Here is a 23,758-nt window from a genome sequence, read left to right as displayed (position 1 = left end):
CTGAGTTGAGGGACCTAAATGTCATAGTAGTTTCTACTTATAGAGTACCAGAGGAAGCTACAGTTAAAGCTTTTCTCGTGAAATTTCATTGCCTGCTTGAAGAACTCACTAAAGAAAAAAGGAAATACATAGTAATAACTGCTGATTTAAATATTAATATCATTGTTGAAAGCAATGATGTGCCCAAATTCACTGACTCACTGACTTAATAAAATCTTTGGCTTCGAAATAAACTTCATGCAACCCATTAGAGTAAATGCACAGTCAACTACCTGTATTGACAATATTCTAACAAATTATGTATTTGAAGATGTTTATAAATTATACATAGATTTAGGAATCACTGACCATTCTGCATTATTCATTTAACTACCAAACACTAGGAAAGAAATTTCATGTAACAAAAGTGATATGAGAAGAAACTTCAATGAAAAACAATATATATCAGTTATATTTAGAAATAAATTAAGAGAGGTTGAATGGCCTTACAACAGCTGTATTTCAAATAATAGTAACTTCTGACAATTTTTAAAGATGCTTTCTTGAAATATTGAAAGAAACTTTTCAACTTAGAACCACATGCAACAAAACGACTAATAAACTTAAATGGAGAACTCAGGCTACAAAAGTTTCTAGTGCTAGGAAGAGGAAGCTCCACAATTAACTGAAATATAATAAAAACAGACATTTTACTGAGAATGTTTGTCATTGTAAAGCTATATTAAAAAAAAAAAGTTGTGCAGGCAGCCAAACAAATGGCGAACAAGGAGTTCATTGTACAACATAAAAGTACAACAAAAGTAGTATGGTCTGTTGTCAAATCATAGGTAGGTGTTAGAGTTAGTAATAATGAACTATCTAGGATTAAAGTAGATGGTAGCTTTATTGTAAACCTGGCTCAAATATCTGAGTGTTTAAATGAATTCTTCATAAATGTGGCAAAGTAAGATGTTGATGCAGATTAAAGAAAATCCCTTTGGACCACCAAGAAGCTGAGTGTCTTACAGCTTTTAATAAAGTCATAATAAAGCATGTGGAAAATGTTATACTACCATTACAAAATTAAAACTCTGGAGGGTGGATGGGATACCACTAAAGTGATTAAAACAGTGTGTAGCATAATAGCACCTGTCCAAACTAAAATATTCAACTAGTCTTTTGAACAGGGATGCTTTCCCGATGTTTTGAAGTATGCCAAAGTTCAAGAAAGTGTTGAGGGAAGACGTGGGAAACTATCACCTCATTTCTATTCTTCCAGTCCTGACCAAAGTGTTAGAGAAAGTAGCTGCAAATCAGATGAAAAAATTTTCTTGTAAAAAAGATATTATTATAAGTAACCAGTCTGGATTTAAACCAGGAAAAAACACTCTGGATACAGTGAATAATTTTATTGAAAAGATACGTAAATCACTGGGTCAGATGAGTAAGTTGCAGGTATCTTCTGTGAGCTCACAAAATCAGTTGATTCCATCAATCATGACTTGCTTAGCTACAAATTAGACATATACAGGATTAAGAACAATGCTCTATACTGGCTAACATCATACTTACACAACAAAAAACAAAGGATAACTATTATCTCAGATGCAGTGAATTATTATTCTCAATGGAGTACAGTAACACAAGGTGTGCCTCAAAGCTCCATTTTGGGGCCAATCCTGTTCCCATTCTATGTAAATGACTTATCCATAAATATAAATACCCTTCAGTTCTGTTTCCAGATTATTGAAGATGACAATGCACAAAAAATTATGAGCTCCATTGTAATCACACTGGTTCTAGTTAAATGGGTTGAAACTTGGTCCATTTCAAAACCAAACATTCAAAATTCGTGGAACTCAAAATACAACATAGCACTCAACTTATGAAAGAAGTTGATATGGTTAAATTCTCGGGACTAAACGTGGACAAGAACTTAAGCTGGAATACACATATTGGCTTCCTATCAAATAAAGTAACAAGTTTCATTTTTGCAATGCAATACTAACAAATTCCACTGACTAGAGTACATGCTAAATTTTGAATCTGTCGTTAGATATGGGATAATTTTCTGGGGATGTTGAAACAGTGTATCTTGAATACTGGAACCCCAAAAGAAAATTTTTCGATATATGAGGGTCACTCCAAAAGAAATGCAAATTATTTTTTTTTAAATCCATCTTTTATTCTACATGTTTGAAAGTTTTACAGTGCGTAAATACACCCTTTAGGAACAATATTTTCATTTCTCCGCATAATTCGTCCCTCTGAACTGCCTTACGCCATCTTTCAACCAGAACCTGTATACCCACACAGTTAAATTCTGGACCAACATGTTGGAGCCACTGTTTGGCCAAAAAGATCTAAGATGGATCCAACATGCAAAATGCATTACAAATCAATTGAATACCATGTGTTATACTGTCAAAATTCTTCCTGGTTGTACCTTGAAAGAAACACTAAAAAATGTATACCTTGCCCAGGTAGAATTTCCACTGTAATGTGAAATAATCTTTTGGGGAAATGCATCTGCCAGCAAAAGTTGTTTTATATGCCAAAAGAGAATTTTAAGAGCAATAGAAAATGCTACCACAAGAAGCTCACACGAGACCTTATTTAAGGAACTTCAAATCCTTCCACAACCATGTCTAAATATCTGACAATAATAATATTGTTTAGGAAAAGTTTAGGAAATAGCAACAGTCTTTTATTGACTAAACTGAGTATCCACCTGTGCAACACAAGGAGAAAGCAGTATGTTCAACATGCATACGCAACCCAAAAATAGAATGGACTACTGCAAACAAGGAGCAGACTCTATGATAAGCTACCTTATAACATTACAAAAATAAAAAGACACCTTAAAATTTAAAACTGATGTCCATAAATATTTATTGCAAAGTATTGTTATAGTATGGATGAATATTTTGAAACATAAAAAATTGTTTTGTCCATGTTCTGTACTTTGTATGTAAACCCAAACACCTTAATGCGGAAGTGTGCAATCTTTACTGTTTTACTATAGTAATGGATTTTTATTTCCATGTTACTTGCTTATAGTTTCTTTCCCTTAATAATGTGAACTTATTTAGAAATAGTGTGCAATTCTGAATTTTTCCCAAGATATCGACCTATACTCTTTTCTGTCCTTGGGATTACACATGTATTATGTGAAAATGTGTATCATCATAAGATCACTGTCATAAGCATTTTACCCATGTATCATCTCATCTCCATTTTTAACTTGTCCTATATCATCATGTGAGTCTCTTCACACAATGTATGATCTACAGGATAAATAAAATTACAATTACAACTGAAGTAATTATAAGTACTGGGTGAAGCTTGTGTAGCATTGACATATTTTTGTAGCAGCAAGATTATTTTGATTGTAAAATGTAGCCTCTGACAGACCATAAATATCTTTGAGTTTGTAACTTATGTTTGTCAAATCTAGCTCATTCATTAGCATCATTATATGCATATCTTCCACTGAGGATCAATTTTTCCACATTTTCTTTGACTTTCAATTTAACAATTTTTTCTCAATAACAAAGAAACATACTATAGAGGTAAGTATATGTTAATTTACTTTACTGAGAACAAGAATCAATAAACACAACTTTAAAAATAAATATGTGGCTACAGTGTTAAAATAGAGACTATTTACTTCTTTTTACCTGTTTGATACAAATCCATTATCAGTTAATTCTTTTGACAATGTGGATATCAACAAATCTATGTTTCGATTTTCCCTGATATTTTTATTACACTCCGAAGCTTCAACAATAAAGACTATATCTGTGGAATGGGGAATAGAGGTTCCATTCAACTGTAGAAAATCTCCTTCCACAAGATTTGTCCCATTTGGTAAGACACACCTGGACAAAGAATGATTCAATTAATTCATTAATAATAATAGTCTCCAAAGATTTCAAAAAGTTCTGACATCTTCAGAAGCTTGGATGTAAAATAAGAGTACCAAGAACACTTTCTGAAAGTTTCATAAGAGCAGATTTTAAATCTGAGGTACATGAATGGAAGTAAGTTCCAAAACGTATTAAATTTTGAAACTGAGACAATAAATACTGTCAGAGATCAGTAAGTTTTACAAAAATTGGAAAAAAATAATTTAAAATTTTCGCACATGGTTCCATACGGCTTGCTTTACATGTTCAACGGGAACATTTTTGATACATAATGAATACACACACTTTTGAAAAATAAATATATTAATTACATGTGTAATACAGTTATATATTTAATTTAAAACAGTGAGATAATAAGTACAGTGTCATTGCCATATACAACTTGAAAAACATTCACAAGTCTCGAGGTATTTCTAAAGTTCAGTGAAGCTGACTGCCAGTTACAAAGGCATGATTGTCTGTTATTGACATTCTCATTTATTACAAATGAGAATGCAGCATGAAAAGCGTATTCAATTTTTCATGCTGCACTAAATCTAATCTAGAGGAACTGCAATGGTATGAAGCAAAGTTTTCCCAGAATATGACACATAATCGTAAACTTCTGGGACCCCATATTCAGTATTGAGAAATGAAACAGACAAGATGGAAAGCTGTCAAAAAATAGAAAAAATATCAAAAAGAGCTACAGAATAAGAAAGACAAGTAATGCAGGAAAATAACACGAAGGACAGAATGGAATGGGCAAAGTTCATAATATAAGGCTGAAAACAGACATTCACACCAAAACTGGGAATGTGTGCTGAAGCCTTAATTAGGTTTGAGAATGAGGAATCATCGTAAGCAAAGACAAGCTGTTGCAACAGAAAAGAGAAAGAAGAAGGAAACAAGGGGAAACTCAACAGATAACCAACTTCATATTCATTTGCTAACCTGTTCAGTTTCTTGTTGTTGTTGTTGTGGTCTTCAGTCCTGAGACTGGTTTGATGCAGCTCTCCATGATACTCTATCCTGTGCAAGCTTCTTCATCTCCCAGTACCTACTCCAATCTACATCCTTCTGAATCTGCTTAGTGTATTAATCTCTTGGTCTCCCTCTACAATTTTTACCATCCACACTGCCCTCCAATACTAAATTGGTGATCCCTTGATGCCTCAGAACATGTCCTAATAAACCAATCCCTTCTTCAAGTCAAGTTCTGCCATAAACTTCTCTTCTCCCCAATTCTATTCAATACCTCCTCATTAGTTATGTGATCTACCCATCTAATCTTCAGCATTCTTCTGTAGCACCACATTTCAAAAGATTCTATTCTCTTCTTGTCTAAACTATTTATCGTCCACATTTCACTTCCATACATGGCTACACTCCATACAAATACTTTCAGAAACGACTTCCTGACTTTTAAATCTATACTCGATGTTAACAAATTTTTCTTTTTCTGAAACGCTTTTGTTGCCATTGCCAGTCTACATTTTATATCCTCTTTACTTCAACCATCGTCAGTTATTTTGCTCCCCAAATAGCAAAACTCCTTTACTACTTTAAGTGTCTCATTTCCTAATCTAATTCCCTCAGCATCACCCGACTTAAATCGACTACATTCCATTATCCTCGTTTTGCTTTTCATGATGTTCATCTTATACCCTCCTTTCAAGACACGGTCCATTCCGTTTAACTGCTCTTCCATGTCCTTTGCTGTCTCTGACAGAATTACAATGTCATTGGCAAGCCTCAAAGTTTTTATTTCTTCTCCATGGATTTTAATACCTACTCTGAACTTTTCTTTTGTTTCCTTTATTGCTTTCTCAATATACAGATTGAATAATGTCGGGGATAGGCTACAACCCTGTCTCACTCCCTTCCCAACCACTGCTTCCCTTTCATGCCCCTTGACTCTTATAACTGCCATCTGCTTTCTAGACAAATTGTAAATAGCCTTTTGCACCCTGTATTTTACCCCTGCCACCTTCAGAATTTGAAAGAGAGTATTCCAATCAACATTTTCAAAAGCTTTCTCTAAGCCTACAAATGCTAGAAACATAGGTTTGCCTTTCCTTAATCTTCCTTCTAAGATAAGTCGTAGGGTCAGTATTGCCTCACGTGTTCCAACATTTCTACGGAATCCAAACTGATCTTCCCCGAGGTCAGCTTCTATCAGCTTTTCCATTCGTCTGTAAAGAATTCACGTTAGTATTTTGCAGCTGTGAAATTATTAAACTGATAGTTCGGTAATTTTCACATCTGTCAACACCTGATTTCTTTGGGATTGGAATTATTATATTCTTCTTTAAGTCTGAGGGTATTTCGCCTGTCTCATACATCTTGCTCACCAGATAGTAGAGTTTTGTCAGGACTGGCTCTCCCAAGGCTGTCAGTAGTTCTAATGGAATGTTGTCTACTCCAGGGGCCTTATTTCGACTCAGGTCTTTCAGTGCTCTGTCAAACTCTTTACGCAGTATCATATCTCTCATTTCATCTTCATCTACATCCTCTTCCATTTCCATAATATTGTCCTCAAGTACGTCGCCCTTGTGTAGACCCTCTATATACTCCTTCCACCTTTCTGCTTTCCCTTCTTTGGTTAGAACTTGTCAAAACTCTCAGTTAATGTCCGGATTATAAATGTCTGGATGTTGTCCCCTATTCCATGAATTCCAGTGCTTGCATGCAGTGTCTCTTCCGATGCATCTCTATCTTGATTCCTAATCTGACAGGCTTAACCCTTCTTCAATAGGCTTGACCACCTTTGGGCCTTGAGACTTCTTTCATTTTACATTTGGCTTCTAAGTAAGGAAACTTTGCCATAAAAATCTCACACTGAATGTTGACCTTCTGACATTGGTGTCAAGTGAACTATCATATTACCTACTTTTCATATTCTTGTCATTTTAACTGCATATTTCAGTTTATTTAGAAATGAACATGACATATCATCAAGGGAGGCAGAAAGAGAATTGTGTTTTCTTCAAATATCAGCTGTCAGTAGCACAGTTCCAGAGTACTGAAAGACTTAGATGCAAGTAAGGGTATTGTTTCATTTCAACAAGAACAAAGACAATGATAGATGTAACTAAGTTAGTTGTTTATCTGGTGGAATGTGTTGAAATATGAGAGAAACCAATAGGACATTTAGTAACTCTGAATACTTTGTTTGTCATTTCACATTCACAGCTTCATAACAGAATTCAGCTGAAAGGTACCATACAATAAATAAGCTGAAAAATATAATGTCAGACAAGAAAAACAAAGGCTATAATAAAATTAGTTATACATGAGCTACAGGTGCTTTGCAATATTTGATATTTGCAATGAATATAAAGACACAATAAAAATACAGTATCACTCAGTTTAAGATCTGGAAGCTGCTTAACAAGCTTCAATAACACATAATGAGACATAATGCAGAAACCAGTTATCAGCTTCGAAAGCTATATTTTAACAGATACTGCTCTGTTTATTAGAGCAGCCAGCAGTAGGATATAACTAAATAGAGAAGGATTGGTAGATCATTGTCAGTATTTACAAGCCGTATTCTATATCAGGAGAATGATAAACAATGCTCAAAAAGGATAGTGTACACCTAAGTGACCAAGTAACCAGAATGAGTCTATGTACTGTAGTGGAATCTCTGTATAGGGTTCATCAGGATAATTAATTGTGTCCTCTGCACAATAATCTATAGGCATTATGATACTAAATCTATGAACAATACTTTTCTTAGCTTTAGTATGACAGCACTTAGTTTACTAAATACCATCTAAGACATATAGAGTCTAAAGATGGCCAATGTACTGCTGAAGCCAGTAATAACTGCTTAGAATCTGCAGAAGGTGTGACACTGCTGCTACTCAATGTGGTTACCATGGATACTACACAGGCTGATAGTGATTTGGTAACAAACGGAGAACAGAACCCTGTTTTGGAATGAACTTTCCATGTGAACTGAACCATGGGACATGGAGAACCTGGACCCATTTAGATACATGCACAACAATATACTCAGCATGTTGCTGGCACAGGTGGCTAATGACTGAACACCTGAAAATTTTAAGTATGAATCACAAGGCTAAGTCACAGCAGTTTAACTCTGCAGGAGCACTGGTGTGCTCTGGTTACTGCTGATTCCCAGTAAACAAGTCTACCTATTGACACAAAGTGTATGCCCTCCATATTAGATTTTTGAACTACTCCGCTGTTCTACAAATGCCAGCTCATCTGCCTTCATCCGTGACATCCAATGGCAGGGATACTAAATCTCTCCCCCAGAGAAGGCAATGTAAGGCTGAAAATTGCTAGGCCTGGGCCACAACCTCTGATGTAACGCCGGAGAATCTGGCAATGGGCTGACCACTAAAGGAAGCAACACCAATGCTGCTGGCTACACTGGAGGGGTGAAAGGACATGGAGGCAGAGGGTGGCAGTAGGCACAATACCACCTCCATCAATGAAAGGGGAGCGGAAGCAGAAGGGAGGGAGCAGGGGGAGGGGGACAAAATCCATGGGCTCCACCATGGCAGGTGAAGGCATGAGCTGCACTGGGACTCGAGACTGCAGGCAGAGGGAGTATGGTGGAGGGCATGGAGGGGGTAGCAAAGATGAGGTACACTGCTGCAAGTGTGTGCCTGCTCAAAGAACAACATGGTGATTGTCCCTGAAACTCAGCCGACTGGCAACTAATTGGCATCATGTGTCAGCTGCTCTCCACCAACATTAACCAGTAAAAACTGCTGACAATTTGTGGCCCACCACAACCCTTAGCAGCCACCCCAGTCATTGCCATAGGTCCAGGCCCACATGGCAGCCCAGGAGGAAAATGCAGTGAGCTATGGTGGTCAGTGGCATGTGACTAAGGGTGCAACAAATGCAGGTGGACCTGGGGTTGGTGCCCATGTGAACGTTCTGTCAGACTGCACCCACTGACTGGCATTGTCCAGTACAATACATCATTGTGGGAAGAGGCATGAACAGACTTCTTCACATGAGTCTCGGATGAACGCACGAAGCACACCATCTCTGAGTTAGAAGTTGGGTGAAATGGGATGGTAGTCATTGTTTGAATAGCACTGAGGATTCTAAAGTCTTCAAGACTCCAGTGATAAAAATTGCCTACTAGTATTGGTCGTGAGTGTCCTAGGGATTTCTCAATGGAAAAAAGTAACTGATAACAGGCTAACAGTGGCTGTTGATAATGTGGATGAGAGCTTAGCCAAGTGGTATGTGAATTTTACCAGCACACTGACCGCCAACAACCACATGCTGCTTAAAAATGGACCCACAAAATCATCATGCACACTGTCCCAAGGATGCTCTGGGGCTGACTAAGGAAGGAACTGGCACAGTAGTGCAGCCTGGTTCAGCAAGCCTGCACCAAGTGTTCAATGTAATGATCAATCAGTCAGTAGACATGACATCACACCAATGCCTTCATTGAGTCATATCCCAGTGGAAAGCATACAACAACTGGAGAATGTGAGGACACAACACCTGGTGGCAGCCACTCGACAGCATTGCTCTTCTGTGGCAAGCATGAGGATTCCCTGGACAACGCTGAGTTGAACACATAGGAGAAAATATGTATGCCACACTGTATCGGCATCTGAAGAGACACACTCTGGGGACTCATCTGGACCACTGAAATGATTTTCTGGAAAAGCAGGTCGGCAGCCATGGTGATCATGACCTCTTGTGCTGTCAACTGAAAATCTGACAGGATTTGCTACAGTTAATCATCCAATGTGAACATGAGAGTCTCCAGCTGATCAAACCCCAGATCAGGCCCTCCCAGTAACTGCGAAAGTAGATTAGTATTGGCATGCTAGGCATTGGAATGGTAACAAAGGTCATAAGAATAGTTACTGAGAAAGATGGTCCCAAATTATATAATTTTGGACACCATGTATGTGACATCACAGATGGGCACACAGGCTGTCTTTCTATAGGAGGTGCTGACTCTACACACTTGAGCAATATTCTAAAATGGGACACACATGTGTTTAGTAAGCAATCTCCTTTGTATACTAATTGCACTTCTGCAGTGTCATACTGATGAGTCCACTGTATGCAGACAGTACTGTTCATTGGGAGCCTATGAGATAATTTCATGAATGAGAACTACAAGTAACGTTTTTAAACAGGCACTCATATCAACCATTTTTGAAGACACAGTTACCTAGTATCAGAGGCATACAGATCATCACAAATGCTTTTTACTGGATAATATTAGACATAAGAATTTTTCAAAATTACCTCCTCTATTTCACTTAGGTTATTGTTATTATTTGGAAAAATTTTGGATCAAAAATCTACATGAGGTGAAGTAGTATGTAAAGTAAATGTGTATAAAAAAAGGAAATACTGCCTCAGAGTGAATAGACTTACCAAACAGTCTTCCACAGAAGTTGTGTTAATAATACTTTGGGCAGAACATTCACATGTTTAGCTATTTCTGTTACAATATTATTTAAAATAAACAAGACTTTTTAAAACTATTTTAACTGTCTTAAAAATGCTCTGGCTAATTTTTGAGCTACATTTAGAACAGGCAAAAGTATCTACATTGTGGATGTTCGGCATGCAAAGGATGCAGCCCATATCTCCTTTCTCCTTGCCAAAAACCACATTTTTGTTGTGACAAAATCACCACTACCATCATCAGATGGCGTTGAGAATATTGTTTGTGCTTCACATCACTGCAAGTAGCTCAATGTGGGCAGTTGTCAGGTAAATACTCCTGGCGAACTGCAATGTGCTGGCAGCAAGCAGTGACATGCTGGCAGTGGAGTTGCAGTATAAATGTAGCCTTAGTCTCACTAAACATACAGGAGAGCTTTTGTTAAGTTTTGAAAGCAGGAGAGCTTCTGTGGAAGGTAGGAATGAGGTACTGGCAGATGTAAAGCTGTGAGGGCAGGTTGTGATAACACAGACAGTAAGAGCGTTTCTTGTGAAATGCAAGCTTCTGGGTCTGAATGTTAGTCTAGCACACAAAGTTAATCTTCCAGATATTCACACTTAAAGTTATTTCTGTGTCTACTGTTTGCTGTCCATCAAAGATAATGTGGGACACTCTGGCAATGAAGAACTGAGATATTGATATATTCTCTTAAATAGATATTTAACTGGTCATGAGTTACAGGATTTTGGCAAATGAAGAAACTTTCACTTTGTCTGTGCCTTTAGAACATCACGTTACAAGCGTGAATTGTGTTTTGTGTGATTAATATTTGCAGTATCTGCGCTAGTTATTATTATGTACTAAACGGGTCACTCTGTTCAGAGTTACACTGATATAGAATGGTAGTTCTATGACACTGCTCAGGAGTTTGCATCATTTGCTTGATGTGTATGATTACAATCACACTAACTCAGTTATTGCAAGAAACTTCTTAAAACAACAGAAGTGTAGCATACAGAATGTTCCTAGTTTCAGTATAAAAATTTGAAATTACTTTTGTTGATGGGCTGTTGAAAATAACAATGCACAATTTTGACACCTTTCTGCCCTTAAGCTACAGAACTGGAGCCCATGTACAGAATGGTTTCCTATATTGTGTATATTCATTAAAAACAGTTCCTTTTAAACTAGAACATGACATGAAGTCTCAAGAGGAGCATTTATGCATGAAAGACAAAAGTAAAATTCAAAAACTTTTGAACAGTGGGAATGTAACTATACTGTAACATAGCTATGAGATAGTATTGAATCCTTAATGACAATAACTCACTTTACACATGTATCTGGAATTCTTAATGGGGTGTGTTCCAGCAGACAAGCCTGCATATATGCAATTGCAGTTGCACAGGCCTCATTTTCATTCACTGGGTCACTGTTTGTGCACATATTCCAGAATGGTGTTGGATCAACCTGTAATTTTATTCAGATATTAGTCAAAATGAGCACCTCTAAAATGTATAATACATATTTCCACACTAAAATGATAATATAAGCTTCTTGAAGCATATACATGTATTCCATAAAAGAGAATCACACGCAGGGCGATCTGATGAACTGGGAACTTTGTACAGGACATAGTACTCTGACCAAGGAAAACAAATTATTTAAAAAGGAAAATTTGTACAAGTGAAATGAGGCTCTAGTACTTCATTTAGCCACCTCTACAATAAGTACATAATGTGGATAAATACAGTTCCTCTATATGTTATTAATGTCAAAATTGAATATGAATGTCTTACAGAAAATAACTTGCTTCCAGTAAGTTTTATATCACTCGTGTGAGAAGAGCCCTTACAACATGTCTCACTAATGGTTTCCTGTTATGTACCCCTACTTTGTACGATTTTGAGTAATCTCTAGTAGTCACATGAAGAATAGCGGTAGTACAAACAATGTGCAAATCATCTTGTGGTCATACCAATTATACATACTGCCACTAGACCTTTTGTATTGAGTTATATTTAGAATGCTTCTGTCTGTTTATATCGGCACATAAAAGAACACAAAAATCTGCTCAAATGCAACTTGAAAAGCAAGAACTGGTGGAAGTGGTGTAAATAAAAAACCTTCAAGTACACTGCATAATGAAGCCACGCAAAAGAAAAGTAAAGATACGGAGTGAGTGGGTTGGTGATTACAAATGCATATGTATGTCTGATGAATGCTGTGATATTAATTGTGTAGTGCTATTGTGATGTAGCTGAATTTGTAAATTTCTAGTATGCTTATGAATTCTTTGGGTAATTCCATACATTGACATGATCAGCATCACATTGTAGTATATATGCAGTTTTGCCTTTATGGCTTACATGACCATCTCCACACGTCTATAACACTTCTATATCCTATTATACTGCCTAATGTCTTGTCAATACAGCATAAATGAGAAGATCTGGCATACAGTTACCAAAATCTATTGGCACTGAAGGTGTATAGCTACAATAGTAGACAACACAAACACAAACATCCACACACTGCAAGGTACCATAAAGAACTTGCACACCTCCATGTCATCCTTGGTCACATTCTGAATTCTTTTTATTAAAATAAAAAACCACCTGGATGCAACACATTATCTTTGGGTACTTTTAAACACTCCTTATAATGCACTTTTTTTGGCAATGACTGTGGATTAAATTGCAATTTAAGACATGTGTCACTGAAAATGAGTTGGAAGTTTCTATATTTACATCTGCACTCAGGAAACAATTGTGGAGTGCATGGCAGAGAGCACTACCCACTGTACCTGCAATTACAGTTTCTTTCCATTCCAGTCATGTGTGGAGACTGGGACTAATGACTGCTTAAATGTCTGTGTGTGCTCAATATTTGTCAGGGATAACAAGTTGCTTGGGTGTCTCATGACAGAAGAATTGTAAATAATGTAGTAAACTGTATTTAAAGTAGGTTTTATTCCTATATGAGGATAACAACAATTTGGCTTTAATGCATTCAACAAATATTCACGTTTGTTACTAACAAAAGATGTATCACTTGCAAAATTGAAACTTTCCTTAGTTCCTTTCTTAATCACTTCTGTTATTTAATGATTTTTCATATCTGTCTATTAGTTTTATCATTTTTTGTCATAGTCAGTTGCCACAAGTCATTTCTATCAGTTGTTCAGTGCATTTTTGTCATCAGTTTCAAAATGTTTCTTGCCCTTGAGTTTTATGAAAGACAAAAATCACTAGAACCAAGACCCTGATCAAAATTTTTCCACACAGATTGATTCAACAAGTGTATGGTTGCAGCAACATGATGAAGCAAGGCATAGATATGGAGAAGCACAACACTGTAGAAAGCATACTATGTCTACTATTTTGGAATCTTCATTGTAGTTGCCTTAGTATATCAAAATTTGACCTGCAATGGTTATAGCGCTTTTAACATGAAATCCACCAAGGGAGCACCCTTACAATCTGGAAAAAAAGAAAGTTTCCATCTCTTTTTGTTTTCAGAGCAGTTTCCTTCTTGGGTAATGAGAGTTGATGCCATTTGAGTGACTGATACTTGGTCTTTGGTGTGAAGTGAGATGCTCATGCAGTATCTCATCACCAGCAAAAATTTTATCAAGAAAGGCATTTCCATCTACATTATATCATGTCAAAAATGTCAGTGATGCAGCTTTCAGTGTCTCTTGTGTTTGTCACTCAGCTGCAGGGAACCCACCGTTCACAAATTTTACTGCACCTGAGATGAATGGCCCCAGTTTAAACAAGCAAAGAACAAAATATATTTGAGAAAGATATGTGTGATGTATCTAGAGTTACATATCTGTCTTCCACAATTCCATTATTCAATTTATTCTTCCAGTCATTGGTGATGAGTGGCTGAGATCTGGACTGAATTCCACTGTGTGCATTTGTCTGTCCATTGTTGAAAATTTCATACGGCTTGCTCTATTTCTCTTCATTCAGTACTGTATACCATATGACATCCTTACTTGACAGTAAATTCTGCAGGTTTCAACTTCTGAGAATTAAAAAACTGAATAACATGACTTCATAGTCAGCCATATTTTTATCATAGAGACGACAAACAGTCACAGTATTCATAATAATAACTTGTTTTGGGTGGATCTCTCATGACACTGACAAGATACTATGGAAACCATTTGACCTAGTATAACAGCATCATATCACACGGGAATATGTTTTTATTTCCCTGATTATTCATGTACATAATGAAAGGAATGAAGCTGTGAGCAGCAGCTTTCTCCAGTTATATGCTGACTATAAGGGTTGGTAGGAAAACACATTCTAGTTTCTTTTCATTTTCTCCACATTTCTCTTTCCTTTTGACTTCTAGAGTCTTTCCCATTGTTTTAAATGCTAGGACACCTGGACAAACAGTTGCTGTCATTCTTACAACATGTAACACCTTTATCAGCCTTGAAAACAACTGCAATTCACTGACTCTAAAATGGCTTTGATGACATTCAGAATATAGGAGTTAGCAATGTCAACCTGTGAATGTCAGATGCTTAGCATATACTCTGTCGATAACACTAAGCCAGCAAAATCCTGAGGCTTCACAAGTGGCAACTAGTGGATATCAGTTTCTTGAGTCCTAGCAGCCCTGTGTCAGTGCTCTGATTCACAGAACCTGTCACCTTTAACATATGAAAGACAGATTAGATATTGCAGAATGGATTTTAACTTTGCAGCAGAGTGTGTGCTGATTTTAATTTCCTGTTAGATTAAAACTGTCTGCTCAACCAGGAATTGAAACTGTGATCTGTGCCTTTTGTGGGCAAATGCTCTGCCAACTGAGCTATCCCACCATGACACATGACCCACACTCACAGCTTCATTTCTGCCAATATCTCTCTGCTACATCCCAAAAATTCATAAAAATTCTCCTCATACATCATGGGCCTAGCACTCATGGAAGAACGTATGTTCACTGCATAGGTCATTTGGTACATTCCTTTCCCTGCAAAAGGTAAAGGCTCCAGGTATGAGTCCAGGTCCAACACACAGTTTAATAAGCCAGCTCATTTTAAATTATATGGGGCATTCAAAAAGAAATGAGCCACAAGCATAATTACATAAACCAGTGGCAGTATGTTAGAAGTACTGACCCTGGCTGTTGAAAAATTTGGCCCACTGTGGCAGTGAATGGCTGTCTCATAAAATTCCCGGGGCGGCGATGTTAACCAGTTCCGTACATAGCACTGGATGTCATCATCCGAGGTGAATCATTTGCCGCCGTCTTTTAAAGGGGACCAAAAATGGTATAATCACAGGGAGAGAGGTCCAGACTGTATGGAGGGTGGCCGAGAACCTCCTATTTGAATTTCTGCGGGAGTGCTGCGATTGTGTTGGCTGTAAGAGGCTGTGCATTGTCATGGAGCAGAATGACCCCACGGGTGAGATTGCCTGGATGTTTTGATTTGATCACTTGGTGAGGGGTGGTCAAGGTTTGTGAGTAATGCTGGGCATTCACTGTTGTCTGGTGCTGCAGGAAGTGAATCAGAAGGTGGCCATCTTGGTCAAAGAAGAATGTCAGCATAACCTTTTAATTCACCTCGGATGATGACATCCAGCTATATGTGCAGAGCTGGTTACCGTCACAGTCATTCACCACCTTGTATCACAGTGGGACAAGTCTCTCAACAGCCAGGGTCAATACTTCTAACACACAGATACTGGTCTCTGTAATTATGCCTCTGGCTCATTTCTTTTTGAATGCCCCTTATAGGAAACACAACAATGCAGAGTGAACATTCATTATGGAAACAATTCCCTAGGTTGTGACTAAGACATTTCTTCACAATATCCTTTCTTCCAGAAGTGCTAGTTCGGCAAGGAATGCAGAAGAATTTCTGTGAAGTTTAGACAGTATAAGAAGAGGTACTGACGGAAGTATAGTGTAGGTAGTGAGTGGTGGATGGAAAGTTCGGTTGGTAGGGCACTTGCTCACAAAAATCAAATGTCCTAGGTTATAGTCCAGGTCAGCACACAGTTTTAATAAGCCTGGAAGTTTTGGGTTAGAAATTCATGCATTTTTTTCCAATACACCTGGAAATATTTGTTATTTGAAAGGCACATCAACTATGAAGCTAAAAACATATCTAAAACTCAACCAAGTTATCACTTTGTACCTATCATAATCAGCAACTGTTCTTTTATTTCTTCTAAATAGACTTATTTTTTTCCTAGTAAGTAGCTCACTACTATGAAATATGTTGTATCTACCATCGAGGACTCAATATTCCTTGAAAACTTAAAACATGTATCCATATATCAATAAACTACAATTTTCCTCTTACCATGGTGAAACAAGTGCTGAACTGAGAAGATTTACTTTTAAAAAATGCCTGGCACAAGTTTCTTAATTTTTCATTTGGCTGTGCTATATCTATTGCAAAGTTCTTATCTGAACTGCATTTGTGAGGTTCTAGAATCCAACTTTGGGTAAACCTTTCTACATCAGTTTCCACCTTTCCATATGAAGTTAAGAAATCGTTTATTGGCTCATTATCCATTGTTCCCAGCAATCCAAATGTCTTGCCATAATGCCATCCTGAGAACAAAAATTTTTCAGTTAAACATGATATGGCAAAAGCAACTTTGTTTTCTCCTGGACATTTTATAGTAAAGTGTTCATGTTTCTTTAGAATTAACACAAGGTTTAATGTTAATACCACTGAAAGCAACAAATTTCTAATATAAAGATACAAAATTTTTGTCTTTTATTCCTTTATAATAATTTTTTGAAGGAATGATTCCTTTAATGTAGTTACTTATGTGAATGCTTTCTCATAACATAGTTATAGCCTAATTAGGCAAGGGGAAATGTAAGAGTATTGTAATGTTGCATCTATAGATGTATATAAACTTCAGAAAATCCAGGATGGAATAACAAAAATATGAAAAGTATAGTTAGCCATTCACCATACAGAGGAGACACTGAGTGACAGACACAGTGAAAATGATCACTAGATATTATCCACATGTTGGACTAAGTCCTTCATGGTAGGTAGACACGCTGCGGCCACAGGTTCGAATCCTGCCTCAGGCATGGATGTGTGTGATGTCCATAGGTTAGTTAGGTTTAAGTAGTTCTAAGGGGACTGGTGACCTCAGAACTTAAGTCCCATAGTGCTCAGAGCCATTTGAACCATTTGATTGTAAGAAGATAAAACCTGACTGAAACTGTGTCTGAGGTGACCAGCAATTTTTGCTGTGTGGGGTACTGGTGGTACAAAAGAGGTATGGTGTGAGGGGCAGGAGACTATATTGGTGGAGGAGTGTGGGCAGAGGTACTGGGGGGAGTAGGGGACAGATCAATAGCAGAGAAGTAGAGAAAGGGAAAGGACTGTGTAGGTGCCCTGACAGGATAGGAGATGTGTGTAGGACTCATTGTGAGCAACGAAGGGGTAGACAGGTGAATGACAGAGAAAGCCAAAGGTTGAGGCCTATGGAGTTATGAGAATGAAGGATATACTATAAGTTCAGAAAACCTGGTGTTGATGGGAAGAATACATAGGCCCACTCTGTTAAGCAGTCATTGAAGTAAACCACATCATGTTAGGTAGGATGCTAGCAACCGAGTGGTCCAGCTGTCTCTTGGCCTTTGTTTGTCAGTGGCCATCCATACACATAGGCAGCCTGTTAATCATCACGCCCTTGTAGACTGCCTATGTAGTTACAACTAAGTTGGTAGATCACATGGCTGTTTTCACAGATGGCCCTGCCTCTGAAGTGGTAGAAGATGACATGACAGGACAGGAGTAGGTGGTAATGGGAGGCTGTATGGGACAGGTCTTGCATCTAGGTCTATTGCAGGAATATGAGCCATCATGCAAGAGGTTGGGAGAAGAGGTATAATAGGGACGCATAAGGATGTATAGGTTCGGTGGGCAATGAAATTCCACTGTGGGAGGGATGGGGAGGATACTGGGTTAGATGGGAGGATGTTTATCACTTCAGGGCATGACAAGAGGTAATGAAAACCTTGGTGGAGAGTGTGATTCAGTTGCTCCTGTTGTGGGCAGTACTGACACATGGGAGGGCCACTACTATTTAGTTGGACAGTGGGTATGTGGGGGACTGTAGATGACTGGTGGGACAAGACATGAGGGATGTCTTTCTGGATAGTATGGGAGGGTAATTTCTGTCTGTGAAGGTCTCAGTGAGGCCCTTGGCATATTTGCAGATGGACGATTCATCACTATATGAGTGACGACCATGAGCAGCTAGGCTGTATGGAAGGGACCTGTTGGTGGGGAATAGGTGGCTGCTGTCAAAGTAGAGGTATTGTTGGTGGCTGATAGGTTTGATGTGGATGGAGGTAATGATTTAACCATCTTTCAGATGGAGGTCAACATTGAGGAAGGTGGCTTGTTGGGCCAAGGAAGGCAGGTGAAACAGTTGTGTTGAGGTTCTGGAAGAATGTGGACAGGGTATACCCACCCACAGACTAAGGTTCTGGGATTCTGTGAGGGTAGTAAGGATTCCTCTAGATGGTCCATGAATGAGTTAACATAGGATGGTGCCATGTGGGCGTCATCTTCAAATATGTCAAGCATCTGACTCAAGCCTTCACAGAATGAAATTACCTCCCCAACCTCATGCAAAGAGGAATGTCCTATGTATTTGCAAAATAATTGGCAAAAGTGTCACATGTTTCAACAGTTTGGATGCTGTGTCATCTGTTATGAGCTTTAAAGGATGAAACATGTGAGAGCAAGGGTGAGGCAGTGAGACAGCTATCACTTGGGCTATACAAGCAACAGGTAAGGATGTGTCAGTAGCTGGAAAAATCCACGAGAGGGGTGTATGTTCTGTAACTAACACTCACCTACTGGAAATGTACCATGATAGAAGAAAATGGCTACATGTGTATGACAAAATGTTTAAATTGACAGGAAATTAGTAATATGGCTTCCAGATATGCTAGCACAAAGATTAACATACCTAATTAAGCACAGCAATGAGATCACATGTTTATTTGTATTTGTATTTTTTATTGGTACTGTAAATCATGTTTAGGTACATATTTTGCACAAGTCAGGATAATGTGATGTCTGGCTTAAAAGTTATTAGCAATGATTAGTTTAATGTTTATAAAACTCATAATGTGTACAGAGAGTTCAGAAAAAATGCTTATGATAGCTTTAATAAAAGCTTACTACACCAGATACAAGATAAGCACAACTCAACAAATAAGTGGTTGTTCATATCTTTTGCAATAAACATGCCATTAGTAAAGACCTCCACAGAAATAAACCATACAAAACAAGCTAACATCCTAATGTGTTACCCAACCTATTGCTTGAACTGTACATATAAATTTTCTGGATAGTGTATAGTTTGCGTAGTAATGATAATTGTGACAAATTGCTGTTAAACTGTAATATGTACATGAAATGAGCTGCATCATCCCCAGTAACAGATCAAAAAATGACCAAGAATATTTGTTTATATGTTGTTTTGCATTTATATGGTGAATTATTATCATTAATCAAGACAGTGTTCTTTCTTTAAATGTTTGTACCGGGTAGAGTAGTTGTCACGTGACTGAATCTATACAAGGGTGAGTTCAGAAGGAAGCAGGGCTGTTTGGTCACTGGGCCATTTGAGCTAGGCTGGCTGTTGGCAGTCACACTGTTGCAGAGTTAGTAAGATTTGTGAGCAACATTGTAGGGCCTAAGAGTCACGTCTGAAGATCTTAGAAATTTTTTCATTGGTGGCATGTTTGAGACTTTAACTTTTACGATACTGGTGGATTTTCATAACAGTGAATGTAGATTTTACATCAAAATGACTACTCTACAATTAAAAATTAGTTGCCTGGCAGAGGGTTCATCAAACCACCTTAAAGTTATTTCTCTACTGTTCCACTATCAAACAGTGTGCATGAACAATGAACACTTAAATTTTTCTGTGTGAGCTCTGCTTTCCCTTATTTTATTACAATGACTATTTCTCCCTATGTAGCTGGGTGCCAACAAACTATTTTCAAATTCCAAGTAAAAAGTACATGAAATGAGCTGGCGATTGAAAAAATTCAAGATACTATCGCAATGAAAAATGCCTTTGCTTAAATGACTGTCATCCCAAATCATGTATCATATCCGTGACACTCTCTCCCCTTCTAATGCCATCTGATGTAAACCCCATACCATGCAGCAATACTCCAGAAGAGGATGGACAAACATCATGTAGGCAGTCTCTTTAGTAGATCTGTAGCACCTTCTAAGTGTTCTGCCAATAAATTACAGTCTTTGGTTAGCTCTCTGCACTACATGATCTATGTGATCATTCAAAATTTAAGTTATTCAAAATTGTAAGCCCAAGGTATTTAGTTGACTTCACAACCTTTAGATCTGTGTGATTCTAAAAAGTGATGGGATTTGTTATTTCTGAGTACTGTTCAGAGCTTATATTCATTTGTGATTACATGAACTTTATTACTTTCAAAGCAGTTTGTGCAACATTGAACTGTGTTATTATTCTGCATCTCTGTTTTGGTAAAATCTGATTCAGAATTTATTTTAATTTGCTTTATGTAGGTTGACACTGATGAAGCTGAGGCTTGGATTCTGACTTTTAGAAATTCTGTGGGAAACTTTAACATGCTTTGCAAACAGTTACTGAATACACAGTGGCTGCTCTGGTGAAAATTATGTGCTAACCTCTGCTGACACTCTGCATGCACAATGCAATTATTGTTCTGTTCTGTAAAGTTTTTGTACATCATCATTGTCACTATAGTATGTTAGACAAAAATATGTTATATTTAAAGGTATTTCTGTAATTGGAGATGTTTATGTCCTTTGGGATTCAACCCAGTCATTCCTCAATTATTTCTTTATCTTCATTGTGTATCAATTTATTAATATGGTAACACTGTAATACTACTCTTAAATTTCCTATTTACATATGTGTGAGGTTTGGCCTTACAGTTACACTGCATAACCACTTCTTGGACTGGAAAATGTAGCCACAAATTAATTTCTTGGCTATGCAATGTCACCTCTGTATAATCATTGACACCTTGGTATCTGACTAACATGATAAAGATAAGCCAGATGTCAGCATGGATGCATCTTGTCTCCCCAGTTACCTACCAGCCCCACATACCCACAATATGGCTGCAGATGAGTGGCCCTCTTGTGACTCAGTACCACTTAGGATGGGAGCAACTGAATCACTGACTACCACTTGCAGTACCCTGAAGTGACAAATATCCCCCCCCCCTCCCCTTTCCACTATTCCACTGTCCTCCTCACCTATCCCATAGTGGTATTTTGGTGCCTGTTCAACTCATGCAGTATCCTGATCTGCCCCTATTCCACTCCTGCTCCCAACCCCTTGCCTCATGGCTCATATTCCTGCAATAGACCTTGATGCAAGACCTGTCATATACATCCTCGCACCACTGCCTACTCCTGCCCTGTTAAGGAAGCTCCTATCCCATCAGAGGCAGAGCCAGCTATGAAAGCAGGTATGTTATCTACTATCTTAGTTGTAACTACATGGAATTCTACATGGCCATGATGACTAACAAGTTGCCTGTCAGCATGGACAGTCACTGACAAACTGAGGCCAAGAGACAGCTGGACCACCCACTTGCTAGCATGCTATTCAAAACAGTGTGCTTACTTCAAGGACTGCTTCACAGCCTGTGCCATTTGGATTCTTTCCATCACACTAACTTTTCTGAACCTGCAACATATCCTTCGTGCTCATAACCCCCTCAGCCACAAACTTTGGTTCTCTCTGTTTTCTGCCTTGTATCCCCCACCTCTGCTCCCATTCAGCCCTACACACACTTTCTATTTTGCCAGTGTACCAACATAGTTCTTTCTCATTCTGTCCCTGCATGCTTCCCCTACCCTGCCCTACCCTGCTAGCCCTACTGCTAAAATCCCACGCCTCTTCTGTACCTCCACTAACCAACCCAGTAAAGATTACTGCTCAACTCAGATGCCATCACAGCTTAGCACCTGGAGAAGACAGTGACCATGTGTGTGCTGTCCTTCTGTGAATATATGAATATGGTCTATGTCTGATGAGGCAGAGATCAGCAGTCTATCTTTTCACATTCTTGTACATAAACTTTATATGATGACAATAACTGCACATAAACATGTTTAGAGATGAATAAATATTCTGTTTTGTCCTGAGACACTACTGAGCAGCCTCTCTCTTTCTTTATGTAAATTTGAAACATGATGCTGAAAATATACAATAATGAGTTTTGTATTGATCAAATGTTTTCTTGTTGTTTGGTATATTTTGAGGTGAAAGAGGTGAGGTCATGGATAACTCAAGTATGAGACTTTCTTGCACTGGCATAAGGGAATTAACTATCACATTAAATGAAGTTTCATGGCTACAAACAAGTAAAACAATACTTATCATTAGAGCAGAATGTTATGGAAAGAAAGTACAATAGTGAAGTACATTTCTGTCACTCTACTATTGGCTTAGAAAACAAAATAGACAAAAACTTCAAATATAAGTTCTGATTGTATCTTGTCTTCAGAAGCAAAAATTATTACAGACAAGTGAAAAATGGAGTCTGTGAAAAGCGTTTAAAAGATAAGCAGAATCCCTACTACAGCTCTCATCATTAATACAAGAAAACTTTTGAAACTTAATGTTCTCAACAAGTAAATCTGAGCAGCCACAATTCAGATCCTTGAAACTGAAGGGGGGAAAAGAATCAAATGGTTTTATAGCAAAATATTTTTATTGTACCAGAATAATTGAGAAAGGAAGGAACTACACAGAAAGACATGTATTATCATAAAGTCAGTTGTAAAAGCTACAGCTGACTGAGGACACACAGAGCAGTGTGGAAATATATCTATATATTTAAAAAAAAGCTATTATCAGTTTTAGATACAAATATCAGAATATTTACCTGAAAGTGTTATAGAGCAAAGATCAAATTTAAGATTACACTGTATGTGAACGCCACGAGCACTCTCTATAGTAATAATTTCAGTTTCCTGGTAAATGTACATATCTCCAACTTGGGCAGGAAGATGTGTAATAGCTCCTCTTTCAACTGTTACTGCCTGAAAAATAAAGAAGAGATTATTTAACAAATGTAGTATGGAACAATTACTGAATATAAGAAAATCATACCATTCTGGCACGTGGAAATATTTCACTATTATATAATTTTGTTCTGAAATGCAGCAAAATTTACAGAGTGTCTGAATTTCAGGAAGATAGGTAGCTATGGGGCACTGGAATGAGTCAAAAAAAAAAAAAAAAAAAAAAAAAAAAAATAGAAAACAACTTCTTGCTAAGTACATGTAACAGTAAATATAAGACTTGTGAAGACTTTTTTGCACCCCAGAAAAAGGAGAAAACCAACTCAGCACCACACCCAACCAGGTCTCAGCAGGAAAGAGCAGCAAATGGAA

The 23,758-nt window shown here is 37.7% G+C and overlaps 1 protein-coding gene across 1 annotated transcript in view; it reads right to left on the bottom strand.

The window, feature by feature from the left end:
* Positions 1-23,758, bottom strand: part of LOC126299332 (uncharacterized) — a 793,355-nt gene that overhangs the window by 37,100 nt on the left and 732,497 nt on the right. Inside the window, exons 66-69 of the mRNA XM_049991162.1 lie at positions 23,248-23,404; positions 16,640-16,893; positions 11,633-11,772; positions 3,660-3,860 (exon numbers count right to left, since the gene is read on the bottom strand). Of these exons, the coding sequence (XP_049847119.1) occupies positions 3,660-3,860; positions 11,633-11,772; positions 16,640-16,893; positions 23,248-23,404 (752 nt within the window). The remainder of the gene's footprint in view (positions 1-3,659; positions 3,861-11,632; positions 11,773-16,639; positions 16,894-23,247; positions 23,405-23,758) is intronic.

This window comes from Schistocerca gregaria, chromosome X (assembly GCF_023897955.1).
Source record: "Schistocerca gregaria isolate iqSchGreg1 chromosome X, iqSchGreg1.2, whole genome shotgun sequence".
Lineage (NCBI taxonomy): Eukaryota > Metazoa > Arthropoda > Insecta > Orthoptera > Acrididae > Schistocerca > Schistocerca gregaria.
This window is presented reverse-complemented; position numbering and strand designations above follow the sequence as displayed.